At 34.3% G+C, this 14090-nt stretch overlaps 1 protein-coding gene across 6 annotated transcripts in view; it reads left to right on the top strand.

Annotated features, from left to right (window-relative positions):
* Nucleotides 1–4054, top strand: part of YTHDC2 (YTH N6-methyladenosine RNA binding protein C2) — a 59650-nt gene extending 55596 nt beyond the window's left edge. For all 6 annotated transcript variants that reach the window (XR_013993622.1, XM_081053408.1, XM_081053407.1 and 3 more), the window contains 2 exons: nt 679–861; nt 2104–4054. Coding sequence is in view for 5 of the 6 variants with exons in the window: in XM_081053408.1 (XP_080909534.1) it covers nt 679–861; nt 2104–2184 (264 nt within the window). In the remaining variant the exon portion in view is untranslated. The remainder of the gene's footprint in view (nt 1–678; nt 862–2103) is intronic.
* The last annotated feature ends 10036 nt before the right edge of the window (nt 4055–14090 follow it).

The following is a 14090-nucleotide window of genomic DNA, read 5'->3' as shown; positions in this document are numbered from 1 at the left end:
ATGTGTATACATTTTTTTGGCACCCTCGGTATTATAGTCATGGGATGTAAAGTACAGCATAGGGAATATAGTCAGTGGTACTATAATAGCTATATATGATGTCAGAGGGGTAGTAGACTTAGAGGGATTATCACTTTGTGAGGGGTGTAAATGTCTAATCATTATATTGTTTTATACACTGGAAACTAATGTAATAAAAAAAATAAAAAATAAAATAAATAGGCCGAGGAAGTCAGTATTGACAGTCAAGAAACTGGGTGTTTATTTTTTTTGATTCATCTTGACTTGATATATATCTGAATTTACAGAATAATGAATTTGTTTTTTGATATCATAATTTTTGGAAGTAAATACTTAGAGATTAGATTATACCGATTTATCATGGAATAAAATGTGGATTTAAAACTATTGGTACATCATTTACAAAATATCGGTTCATATTTGAAATTATGTTAGAGGGTTGGAATTAATCTTTTCTCTTAAATTTGCTAATATACCTTTTTATTAAAAAACAATAAGTAGGTTACTTTTTGTTTTTGTTAGTTAAGTATTATTTTTCATTATTTTTTTACCTTAAAATAAAATGAAAAAACAAAGAAAACAGTGCTTTCTCAGATATTTTGAATTCAGACATTTTCATATCCTCATTTTCACCCTTCACCCTCATTTTACCCACAGGGATTTTCAAGGATGTCGTCTGAGATAGGAAGGGAGAAGAGCCAGGATTGGGGCTCAGCTGGACTAGGAGGAGTATTTAAGGTGGAGTGGATACGAAAAGAAAGTCTTCCTTTTCAGTTTGCACATCATTTACTCAATCCTTGGAATGATAACAAGAAAGTCCAGATAAGCAGAGATGGACAGGTATACAATGGCAATTAATATTTTTCTTCTATTTTTCTTTCTCTTTTTTTTTTTTTTTTTTGCTGTTATTCAGTGATTTGTGTGAGGAGCAATATAAGAATACATGTTATATTTTCCAAATACACTTGAGAGATAGTGGTTCAGATTTGTAAAAGAGCTATAAAACCTACTTGTAAATGTCTCTGACAGAACTCATTGCTTTTTTAACATTCTGTAAATTTGGCTTCTCTCATTGCACATATAAAATTTTTCTTAAGTCACTTTATGGAGTCACTTTATGGAGGCTCCTATTGTCTAGTTAGTAAACTAAGGTATGATCAAACTTGAGTGTAATTCTGAAGTAATTTCATTAAAGTCTAAGAATAATAATATCTAACTTCTTTATGGCTTTCACTAATTATGTAACATAAATAATAACCTTTTAGTATTTTTATGGCTTGTTTTATTTCTATTGTGTTTTGCTTTGCTTTCATGATGCATTTTAAACTAGTTAGATTGATGGAAATTAACATATATATGGACTATTGTCCTAGCTGCTTAAATGAGGTAATTTAATTTAATGTGTTTTAATGACTTATTAGCCCAATTTTATGTAGGATAAAATAGACTCAGAGAAATAGGTCTTGCCTGAGGTCACACAGCTAAAACTTAATTTGAACCAGTGTGACTCACTTCAGATCACCATATGAAGACTGTTTGGATTCTTTTAAATGCACATCATATTACAAGAGGACAATAAATGACATTCTTTTCAGTTGTATAATAATATTTTAATTTTTATTGTATAATAATGATTTTGAAATAAACATAATACTAAGATAAGAATATTATATAGTTGCTAACATAGTTTTTTAAAAAGCCCCAAAACATCTAATATGCCAAGTTTCACAGTAAACCTTTGGAAGTTCAAGCTGAGTGCTTTTGCTAAATCACCATTAGAAACAAAATTCAGTATTTCCAGATGCAAAAAAATTTAGAAGAACTTTATGGAAATCTCTTACCAAGTTGTAACAAATGGTTACGATATTTGCAGGTTGACTGCAATCCTGAAGTCTGGAAGACAAGTCCATAAATCTTAATGCAAAGTATTGGAGTAATGCATACCATATGATTTTAGCATGTTCTGGTAGAAAAATGAAATTTAAGGTGATTTTCTTACAGTTTTCTTAGTATAGATATTGATGATTTAAAAAACTTCAATTCAGTTCTTTTTATGTTTATTTTGACTTTTGATTTCTCTAGGAACTAGAACCTCAGGTTGGGGAACAATTGCTCCAGTTATGGGAACGCCTTCCATTGGGGGAAAAAACCACAACCGATTGACTGACACTCAGGTTATGCCATGCTTTGACTTTGGGCACTGGCAGTATTTGTGATCATTCAGTATATCTTTCAGGTTATATATCTTTTCTTTTTTATTTCTTTTTTTTAATAAACCTTCCTGGAACTCTTAGCTATGGAAGTACATCCTTTTTGTAACCTCTGAATGCACTGAATTCTAAAAAGTTAGATGGTGTGTGTGTTACAAATGGGCTTTTCTGATTTAGAGTGTTGCTAAAAGAGTGTCATATAAAAGAGAAAAGGATAATTTCAATTTTTATAGTTATAGGGAATGATTATGTAATGTTTGTTAATGGTATGTTTATAATTGAATAAAATAGTTTCATTATTTGACAAAACAGCACTTATTTTAAATATACTTAATTTGAAATTGAACATTTCATTTGTGTAAAACACTGAATTATAATTCTTGTTGATGAGTTTTTTAATGCAAAGTAAATATTTTACTTTTAACAAAGGCCTGAACATATCAGTACATCTGAGCACCATTTCAGAGAGTTAACTCTTAAGATTTATCATTACAAAACAAACAAGCAAACAGAAGCAAGCAACCAAATTAAAGAATGTTCCTTTTAAAATAGTGTATGCTGATTAAGGGTGATTTATTCTACCATTTTAAACCTAATATATGGTAAGTAAAAAAAGGGGGAATATTATTTTTTCTGCCATTATAAAATGCAGTAAAATCTGAAGGCAGAGTTTCTCCCTGTCTGTGATCAGATTAGATTCAGTGCTTAGTTTTCTTCCTTGATCTGTCTCTTTTCACCTGATGTATACAATACCGCTTTCGTTCTCCCATGTTACAACCTTCACACATCTCTTATATGAGCATTTTAATTGTGACCTCTTTGTTTTGTCTAGGGAAACTTGATTTAGACAAGTTAAAAATTTAAACAAGTTATACAAGTTATAAAAAAATGCTCAAAGTTAGTGGTAACATGGTTTCTGTACATCTTCCAAACTAAAGCCCACAAACATTACAGTTCCTAATGCCTTCTATTTGTTTTCTAGTACTTTTTATCCTGCTTAGGTTTTTGGCTATGGTTTCTCTTTTTTTTTTCATTTATGGTTTAATAAATTGTGGGGTAATTTTTTGTAAACCTATGTTAGTGCCAAATGTCCATTTCTTTGCCATTTTAGAATCATTTGGTTTGAACTCTACCACCATTGTCTATAAAGTTTCCTAAGAGGCTTTTCATAGGGAAATAGAGGTACAGTAAAAAAGAGAGAAATGTCTTGGTTACTGAGCTCTAAATAGAACACGTTTGATAGCACTTCTCATGATACGTTTGGGTGGTTGTTATATAACAAAAAACAATATTAATTCAATTTAAAGACAAAAAGAAAATTCGAAGTCCTCTGCTTCTGTATTTGAGAACAAAGAAGTGAAAATCATAGGTCAATGTAAAATCTTGAGATTCTACTTGTCTGGAATAGAATTGTATTTTGTTGCATTAGTTTAGAATGTCAGCTGTGATTTTTGCCTGTATTTATATTATTGGATTTTTAAATATTTGTTCATTTGTTTTATACTTTGAGACATACCAATAAATTGAGATTATATGAATTATGTTCCATTGTATGTGTATTACAGTTCTTTCTTATTGGAGCAACTTGTGTTTCTCTGGTAATGTACACATTTGTTTAGGTATATATTAAGGACTTTCAGTGTCATTTTAGGTATATATTAAGGACTTGTTTTAAATGTCATCTGTTTTCTAATATCTAGCATTGTATGTAAATGATGAGTTTATTGATATTTAAAATGAATACAATTTGAATGTAATTAAAATGCTGGTTTTGGAAGAGGTGAACTTTAAATATACGTATTAAATGAAATTCTGTTAAATTACTTATATCTTGTTATTTCTGATACTATATAATATGACTAAAGTAATAATGATCAGTAATATCTTTTAAGATATTAATGATTTTCAAGCACCTTGAAAAATACTAAATTGATTTGGAAGGTGATGGTTTCATATCAGTACCTCCTCCTCAAAAAAAATTGTCTTAGAATGATAGGTGGATGGAAAAAAAATCTCATGACATGTTTTAATATAAAATCGTTTGAATATTAATAAAATATGCAGTCATCCACCTTTTGCTCTCAGTCAGAACCCTTCAATATGGTAACTTGCCATTGTATCCACTGAGTTACCCAGCCTTACTCTACCAATTACAGCAAAGACAGGCAATGAGAAAAAAAACTAATCTCAGTGAGTATTTCAAGAAAAGACATATTCATTTAAGAATTTGTCCTCAGAGAATAATTCTTCATCATTTACAATCTTATATCCTGAAACAGAGAAAATCTTGAGGAGTAAGTCAAATGAGTGCACCCCTGAGTCAACACCATGGCAAAAAATACCTCTTTCTAGCTACCCCAAACCCAGCACAAGCTGCAACCAGTCTCATCTTGCAGTGTAACACCCATCAGGTAGCCCTAAGTCTGGAATAAGCAGTGGCCAGTTTTGGCTTTGAACATAGCTTCAACTAGGCGGCCACAAACCTGGCACAAGTGGCAGCTGGTCTCAGCTCATATCATAGTGCCCAGCAAAGTTTCCCAACCCGGACACTCGTGGCAGCCTGGCTCAATTCAGAGAATAACCTCTCCCAAGTACCGCCAAGTACAGCACAAGCAGCTACCAACCACAAATCACTTTGTAGCTCCTACTTGATGGTACAAAGCCACCAAAACCAATGGTGACCTTCACCTACATTGGAACCCCTCCCAAGAGGCTCCAGAACCAACACACATGGTAGCTGACTTCAGAGTACTACCCAACCAGCTCCACTAAGGACACACCAGAAAGGTGGACTTGGCTGGCACTAGAGCCCTGCTAAAGTGACTCCTGACCTGTGGGGTCAACCCTGGCACAACAGCTCATCTGCTAGAGTCATGGCCAACCCTCATAGCCAGTCAGCAAGAGGGTCAATCCCACCCACTGATATGCCAATCGCAGTCAAGGCTCAATTATAGCAGGAAGGCACATAGAACCCACATAAGGGACAACCTGGAGTACCTGACTCAGGTGACCAAGAAGAGTGTGCTACTGGGCCCCACTACTTAAGGCCACTCTGCCAAGACCAGGAAATGTAGCAGATATACATAATACATAGAAACAAACACCAGGAGTCAGCCCAAATGAGGAGACAAACATGTCCCAGATGAAAGAACAGGACAACCTCTAGAAAAAGAGAAACAGAGACAAGCAATCTACCAGATGCAGAGTTCAAAACACTGGTTATAAGGCTGCTCAATGAACCTAGAAAAAGCATAGATGAACTCAGAACTTCAACAAAGAGATAGGAACCATAAAAATTGAGACAGAAAACATAAAAAGTAAAGAATGCAATAATTAAAATGAAGACTACATTAGAGAAAATCATAAGGATTAGATGAAGCAGAGGATTGAATCAATGATCTGAAAGACAAAGTAGTGGAAAATATCCAATTGGAACAGCAAAAAAGGGGAAAAGAACCCCCTAAATGAGATAATTTAAGAGACCTCTGACAAAGTGATAACCCCCCCATACCCAATCTACTACCCCTCTGACATTGTAAAACTAAAAAAAAAGAAAGAAAGAGAGAGACCTCTGGGAACACATCAAGCATAACAGCATAACAACATTCACATCAAAAGGAGAAGACAGAGAGCAAGGAATTGAAAACCTATTTGAAGTAATGACTGAAAACTTCTCTAAACTGGTGAGGGAACTAGACATCCAGGTCCAGGAAGCACAGAGAGTCCCAAACAAGATGAACCAAAGAGACCCACACCAAGACACAGTAGTTAAAATCCCAAAGGTTAAAGACAGAGAATCTTAAAGGCAGCAAGAGAAAAGCAGTTAAGTTACATACAAGGGAGCTCCCATAAGACTATCAATTGATTTCTAAACAGAAACTTTGCAGACCAGAAGGGATTGGCATGAAATATTCAAAGTAATGAAAGGAAGAGACCTACAACCAGTATTGCTCTACCCAGCAAGGTGGAGCAATTGAAGGAGAGAGAAGGAGTTTCCCAGACAAGAAAAAGATAAAGGAGTTCATCACCACCAAACCAGCATTACAGGAACAGTTAAAGGGACTTCTTTAAGAAGAAAAGAAAATATAAAAAAATATGAATAAGAAAATATAGGAAAAACAACTTCTTACTGATAAAGATAAACACTTAATAAAAGCAGTGGATCAACCAAGTATAAAGCTAGTACAAAGTTTAAAAGACAAAACTAAGAAGATTATGTGTAATTACAACAATAAATTAAGGAATACACACACACACAAACACACACACACAAAAAACAATGACAAAAACACAAATGTGGAGGTGGTGAGTAAAAATTGTGATGAATTTAGAATGTGGTCAAACTTGAGCAACCATCAACTTAAAATAGACTACTATAAACATAGCTTGGTATATGTAAAGCACATGATAACCACAAACCAAAACTCTATAAGAAATATAAAAGAAATAAAAAGAAAGGAATCCAAACATAACACTATTTAAAATCATCAATATACAAGAGAAAAAAGCAAGAGTTTAAGAAACAGAGAAGAACTACAAATACAATCAGAAAACAATTAATAAAATGACAATAACTACATATTTATCTATAATTATTTAAATGTAGATGAAATGAATGCTCAAATCAAAAGAGAGAGGATGGCTGAATGGATAAAAAAACAAACAAACGAAAAACAAGACCTGTGCATATGCTGCCTGCAAGAGATCCACTTCAGATCGAAAGACACACAGAGACTGAAAGTAAAGGTATGGAAAAATATGTTTTATGCAAATGGAAATGAAAATAAAGCTAGGGTAGCAATATTTATATTAGAAAATATAGACTTTAAAACAAAGGCTATAACAAGAGACAAGGGCATTTTATAGTGATAGAGAGCAATTCAACAAAAGCATATAACTCTTGTAAACATCTATGCATCCAACATTGAAGTCCCTAAACATATAAAGAGAATATTGACAGACATAAAGAGAAAGATCGACAGTAATACAGAAATAATAGGGGAATTTAACACCCCATTGACATCAATGAATAGATCACCCAGACAGAAAATCAACAAGGAAACAATGGCCTTAAATGACACATTAGACTAGATGGATTTATACTTTTAGAACATTACACCTGAAAACAGAAGAGTATACATTCTTTTCAAGTGCACGTGGAACATTTTTTCAGATAGACTGCATGTTAGGCCACAAAACAAGTTTCAATACATTTAAGAAGATTGAAATCCTATCGAACATCTTCTCTAATCACAATGGTATGAAACTAGAAATTAATTACAAGAAGAAAATTGAAAAACACACAAATACATGTAGACTAACATGCTACTAAACAATAAATGGGTTAAGTGAGATAAAGGAAGAAATCAAAAGATGCCTTGAGACAAATGAAAATGAAAACACAATGACCCCAAATCTATGGGACACAACCTGTCGCGTCCAGCGCAACACGGGCAGTGAGGGAACGAGAAGGGGCGGCTTTAGGTTAAGTTTTAAGAAAAAAAGAAATAGACTTAATGCAGTTGACTCTCAGAGGACCAAGGATTTCACAGTCATGAGAGACTGGAGCGCAGAATCAGGCCAACTGGTGGCTTTTATTGATTATACAAGGAAGTAAAAAGGACTTTGTCTACGGTCTGTGAAACTCATCCATCATATCACAAAGGTGATTTAATCCAATTATCCCTGTTTGCAAACAGCTGGAGCAGAAAGTCTTATGATGACTTATTTAAGGTATGTACCCTCCTGGGGATAAGCCTCTCATTATAAAACTTTGTTATTGAGCTAAACAAGGATAACTGATATTATCTCTCTCCTAATCCTCTCTCACAATCAGGAGAGAGAGAAAGCCAGTGTCAGCAATGGCTTCCTTTAAGCAGGGGGAAGGGGAGAAAATTCTCCTTCCCATATTTTCCATAGTAGCTCATTGGGGGTTCCCACACGGTTCCACCTGTCTTAGGTTGTTCCTCACGTGAAAAATCTTACCCGTCCTTGGCTGCAAACCATCTTTTGGGGACCGGACAGAGAGACATGAGGTGTAAACATAAAGATGAAGCAAAGTCCCAAGAAGGCACAATCTCACAGACTCTTCTTTCCTTAGGGAAAGGTACGAGGGGACAGTTGGCTAGACTGTTGCGTGACAACAACAACCAAAGCAGTTACAAGGGAAATTCATAGTGATACAGGCTTTCCTTAAGAAACAAGAAAAATCTCAAATGAATAATCTAATTTTACATCTAGAGGAACTAGAAAAAGAACAACAAATAAAGCCCAAAGTGAGCAGAAGGAAGGAAATAATAAAGATCAGAGTGGAAATAAATGAAATAGAGTCTGAAAAACAATAGAAAAGATCAATGTAACCACGAGCTGGTTGTTTGAAAGGATAAACCAATTTGATAAACCTTTAGCCAGATTCATCAAGAAAAAAAGAGAGAGCCCAAATAAATAACATCAGAAATGAAAGAGGAGAGGGGACAACAGACACGGCAGAAATGCAAAGGATTATAAGAAAATGCTACAAATCATTACATGCTAAAAAAATTGTACAACCTGGAAAAAAAATTGATAAATTCCCAGAAACAAAGTCTTCTGGGACTTAATTAGGAAGAAAAGGAAAATCTGAACAGACCAATAACTAATGAAATGAATCAGTAATCAAAAAACTTCCAACAAACAGAAGTCCTGGACCAGATGGCTTTGCAGGTGAATTTTATCAAACATTCAAAGAAGAATTATTAATATCTATCCTTCTGAAATTACTCCAAAAAATAAAACAGAAGACTCCTAAACTCATTTTACGAGGCCAGCATTATCCTGATACAAAAACCAAACAAAAGAGAAATTATAGGCTAGTATCGCTGATGAATATAGATGCAAAAATCCTCAAAAAAACGTTAGTAAACTGAATTCAGCAATGCATTAGAAAGATCATAATTATTAGCTATCCACTACCAAAAGCTACTAGAATTAATTAGTGAATTTAACAAGGTTGTCATATGCATATAGTAGGTCAAATACTGCTCCCCCCCACCAAATTGCATTTTTATATACTAGCAAAGAATTGGAAATTGAAATAAAAAACGACCATTTATAATAACATAAAAAGCATCAAATACCTAGGAATAACTAACAAAATATGTGAAAAACTTGTACACTGACAAATACAAAATATTGCTGAGAGAAATTAAAGAGGACCTACAAAACAAATAGAGATTTACCTTGTTTATGGTTTGGAAGACTCAATATTGTTAAGATGTTAATTCTTTTCAAAATCTATAGATTTAACACATTCCAATTAAAATTCCAGCAGCTTTCTTTGTGGACATTGACAAGTTGACTTCAAAATTCTTATGGAAATACAAAGTATCTAAAATAGACAAGACAACTCTGGAAAAGAGCAACTTTGGATGTCTCACACTACCTGATTTCAAGACTTATAAAGCTATAGTACACAAAACAACATGATACTGGCCTCAACACAGACAAATAGGTCAATGGAATGGAATGGAGAGTCCAGAAGTAAATACAACATCTGTGGCTAACTGATTTTTTAAAAATAAGGGTACAAAGACAATGTGGTGGTGAAAGCATAGCCCTTTAAACAAATGGTGATGGAACGATTGTCTATCAATATGCAAAATAACAAACTTAGATCCATACCTCACATAATATATGCTTAAATGTAAGAGCTAAAACTATAGAAATTCTAGAAGAAACATAGAAAATCTTTCTTATCTTGGTTTATGCAGAGATCTCTTAGATCCACTATCTCTAAAAGAATAAAAGGATAAATTTGGCTTCATCAAAATTTAAAACTTCTATTCTTTAAAAGACATTATTAGGAGAATCAAAACACAAGCTATAGACTGGGAGAATCATTTGGAAGACATATTTAATAAGTGACTTGTATCCAGAATAACTAAAAAATTCTCAAAACTCTACAGTAAGAAAACAAACAACCCAATTAAAAAATTGGGCCATTTGAACAGATACTTCACCAAGGAACACACAAGGAAGACAAATAAACACATGAAAAGATGCTCAGATCATTAATCATTAGGGAAATGAAAGTTAAAAAACTCAATAACATACTATTATACATCAATTAGAATGGCTAAAATGAAAAAGACTGACCATGCCAAGTGTTTACAAAGATGTGGAGGAATTGGATTTCTCACACTGCTGGTGGGAATGTGGAATGATACAACCCCTTTAGAAAATAGTTTGGCATTTAAAAAAAAGTTAAATATGCACTTACCACATTCACTCCTATGTACTGACAGTTCTTTTTCTTCACTGCTTTGCATATTTTCATTATAGTAATCATATTGTTTTATGATTGTTTTCATGTCTGCCTCCTTCTGCTCTGTCCACAGGCTATCCACTCCTTGGAGGTGCAAAATCTTTCGATTTTATATGCTGAGTATCTTGCAGAGTGCCTAGTAGGCATTTAATAAATATTCGTTTAAGAAATCACTAAGAGTAATAAAGGAAATGACAATGAGAAAAATTCACTGTTGAATATGAATTTTACCTAGTCTTTTTTAAAGCATAGTGTAATATTTTATTCTATTTATTTTCACTTAAAATTATAGGATAAAGTTTCCTCCATGTTATTGCTGACTTCTGATTCATAGTAATGGCTATATAATAATAAATTTTATTTATTATAAAATTCATAATTTTATTTTTCCCTATTGTGAATAGTATTATTGCAAACATTTTCTTATTTTAAATAATTTCATTGGGACAGATACCCAGGAATGGCATTATTAGATGAAAGGTATGAACAATTATACCCCATTATTTAAAAATACACTTAGCTACAAGTGCAGCATATAGTTTCTTAAACAGAATGGGCTGAGTATGCAACTGGTCTTAGCTATACCTGGGTAAATTTTTTTTAAAATTTATTTTTAAATCAGGGAAATAATTTTTTAAAAATTTGGGCCCATTCTCTTTGAGTTTGCAAAAAACAAACAAAACCCACCTGTTTTCAATATTGGTGGTTCTTTCTTCTTACATGCAGCAATAACTTTTTACAAATACTTCTGCACTTGTAATTTTTTTCTGAGAACATATTTCATCCACTCTTAATTCATCCTGGCCATCCATCAGAAACCCTTATATGAGAATGTAAATATATAAAATACTCTGTCTTGTTGTAAAAAGGATTTGTGATTGTATTAAATTCTGGTGTGAAATGCAGGGGAAAATATCAGAACAAGATATAACTTTTTCTTTTTTTTTTTAAGATATGACTTCTTGAAGGACTGTATAAACTGCAAAGTGGAGAGTTCTTCAGGTGAGAGAAGTACACCTATAAGTCTGTCCTAGACTGCTGGAATATACTGTCAACACTTTGGTTATGTTTAGAGAAGATGTGACTTGTGGAAATTTTGATTAGTTTTTGGTCTTTTGCTTTAGGTAAAAGTGCTGTTAAGTAAATAATAAAATATGTTACATTGAAGGTGAGTTACCTTTCTAGTCACCGCTAAGAATTTGATGTGTGTATTAATCAAAAACTTAGGCATTACTTAATTGTAAGTAACACATTCTGACTTAGCAGTGAAGAAATCTATTGGAAGGATGTCAAACAGTTAACAGAATTGATGGGATTGAATAACTAGATATGGAAATGGACAGGGAAGTGGGTAAATATAATGAGAGCCTAGGAAAGTTTGGGCCAGGACCTCACCCCTGGCTTTACTGCCACTGGACACTGTTAATGTTAGATTCTCACTTCCTCCTCCAATAATTTTCCAGCTTCCCTGTATCTGTCACACCCTTTCAAGAATCAAAGTTAGTGGGAACAAATGATTGTGAGTGCCTTCCTGTTAAGGAATAGGAAGCAGAAGGATCTGGCCTCTTCTGCCATGGAAGGTAGGACCCTGCTTCCCACCAGCCTTAATACAATGAAATATCACCCCAAAAAGGAAGGAGGTTTGGGTTCTACATTTTTTTCAAAAAAGACATAGATCTGTTATAACATCTATAGATTCCTTATGATGGTGGGATCATTTTCATTTCCCCAGTGGTTGAAATAATGTATATACAGTGGAGATTGTTAAACTAGGGCCTGTGCATAATTGGGGAGGGCTGGAAAAGGCCATATGTTTCCTAAAATTGTATGCAGAATTTTGACATATGTGCATTTTGCATTTCTGGGGGATGGGAAGGGTCCATAACTTTTGTTAGATTCTCCAAGAGGCCCACAATTTACAGAAAGTTAAGAAACACTACCTGGAATGTTCTACATAATTACTTTTTCCTTGTGAAATTTCATTTGTCTGTCTTAATTGTCGCTAGTATTACTTTGACCACTAGATGGTGATGTTGTATGCATTTTCAAACACCCATCAAGCTTTATATATATATATGTGTGTATTCAGTTACAATCATGTCTGTAAAATCTGTTCCTTCTCCCCTGAGGATCAGTGGTAAGGCAGAGGAGAGTTTTAGTTAAGGAGGAAGCTTGCACCAATCCTTCCTGTAATTAACTCTCTCCCACCTTCTTCCCTGGTTGGTTTTAGATATATCTTACAATTATGTGCATTATGTTCTTTCCAAAGCCATTGGTTAACCCTATAAATGTATGTATAAGCAGTAGTGACACATAAGGGACATGCTGTACATATTGGGGTTTGGAGACCTGAAAAGAGGAAAACTTGAATCAAACAGGGAGGCTACTCTGGGAAAGTGGCTGGACAATTTCTATGTGGCATCTTGTGTGCCGATCTCTACACCAAGGCGCAAAGAGGAGCCGTGGCATGTGCTCATTACCAACCTTTTTAGAGGATAATCCCTTCACATTTCTCCCAAAAGAGTCTTGAAGTGTCTAAGTCTTCAAAAGAAATGCTATTTGTTTTTTTTCCTCTACTTCCCCGTTCTCTGTTCCATGGTCCTTTCTAACTTTGGCAGTATCCTCGGAAACACCTAGCCAAGACAGGAACCAAAGTGCTCACAATTCACACCAAAGCTAATAATATTGAATCAATAAAGTGCCCTCTTAGAAAACAACCTTTTTATTTGCACTGATAAACATACCTAATTATATCTAAAGCTCAGTGTTGTGTCTTAAATTTCAGTAAGCAGTTGTGAAGGTCGCTGAGATTGGATAGCCTCTGTTTGTCCCTACAGATCCACTCTCCTTTGTGCCCAGGAGGCTGACTTTTCTGTCTTCTGCCTTCCCTTTGGGTTTGGCTAATAGGACGCACCAGCAAGAGCTGGGAAGGTGAGAGGAAACAGAGCTGGAGAATTTATTTCCGCATGTCTCTGTCTGCTGGGTCACTGGGCAGGTTAGCTGTGTCCGTCATCCTCTGCCAGAGGCCATAGCTTCCATCAGACAGCCCTTTACTGCAGCAAGGACTTTCTGGTTTCCAGTAACTTCCTGTTTATTCCTTTGTTCCCTCAGGCCTAAGGGTGTTAGTACTGTGTTTCCCCGAAAATAAGACCTAGTCGGACCATCAGCTCTAATTCGTCTTTTGGAGCAAAAATTAATATAAGACCCAGTCTTATTTTACTGTAATATAAGACTGGGTACAGTACAATACAATACAATACAATACAATACCTCATCTTATAATATAACATAACATAACATAACATAACATAACATAATATAATATATAATATAATACTTCCAAAAGAGGCATTAGAGCTGATGGTCCAGTTAGGTCTTATTTTCTGAGAAACACAGTAGCTTTCTACATGGGGTGCTTCATCCTCCCCTGTTATTTTTCCTGAACGCTGCTTCCTCCTTTGTAAACAGTCCCTTCATTAACCTCTCTTCATTCTTTCCATCTATTTTCAGCCAAAACCCTAACCCATTTAACCGGAAACTTCACTGAATTTTTATAA

Source organism: Rhinolophus hipposideros (assembly GCF_964194185.1).
Source record: "Rhinolophus hipposideros genome assembly, chromosome: 7".
Classification (NCBI taxonomy): Eukaryota; Metazoa; Chordata; class Mammalia; order Chiroptera; family Rhinolophidae; genus Rhinolophus; species Rhinolophus hipposideros.
Note: the sequence above shows the minus strand (reverse complement) of the source record. Positions and strands in the feature narration are given on the sequence as shown.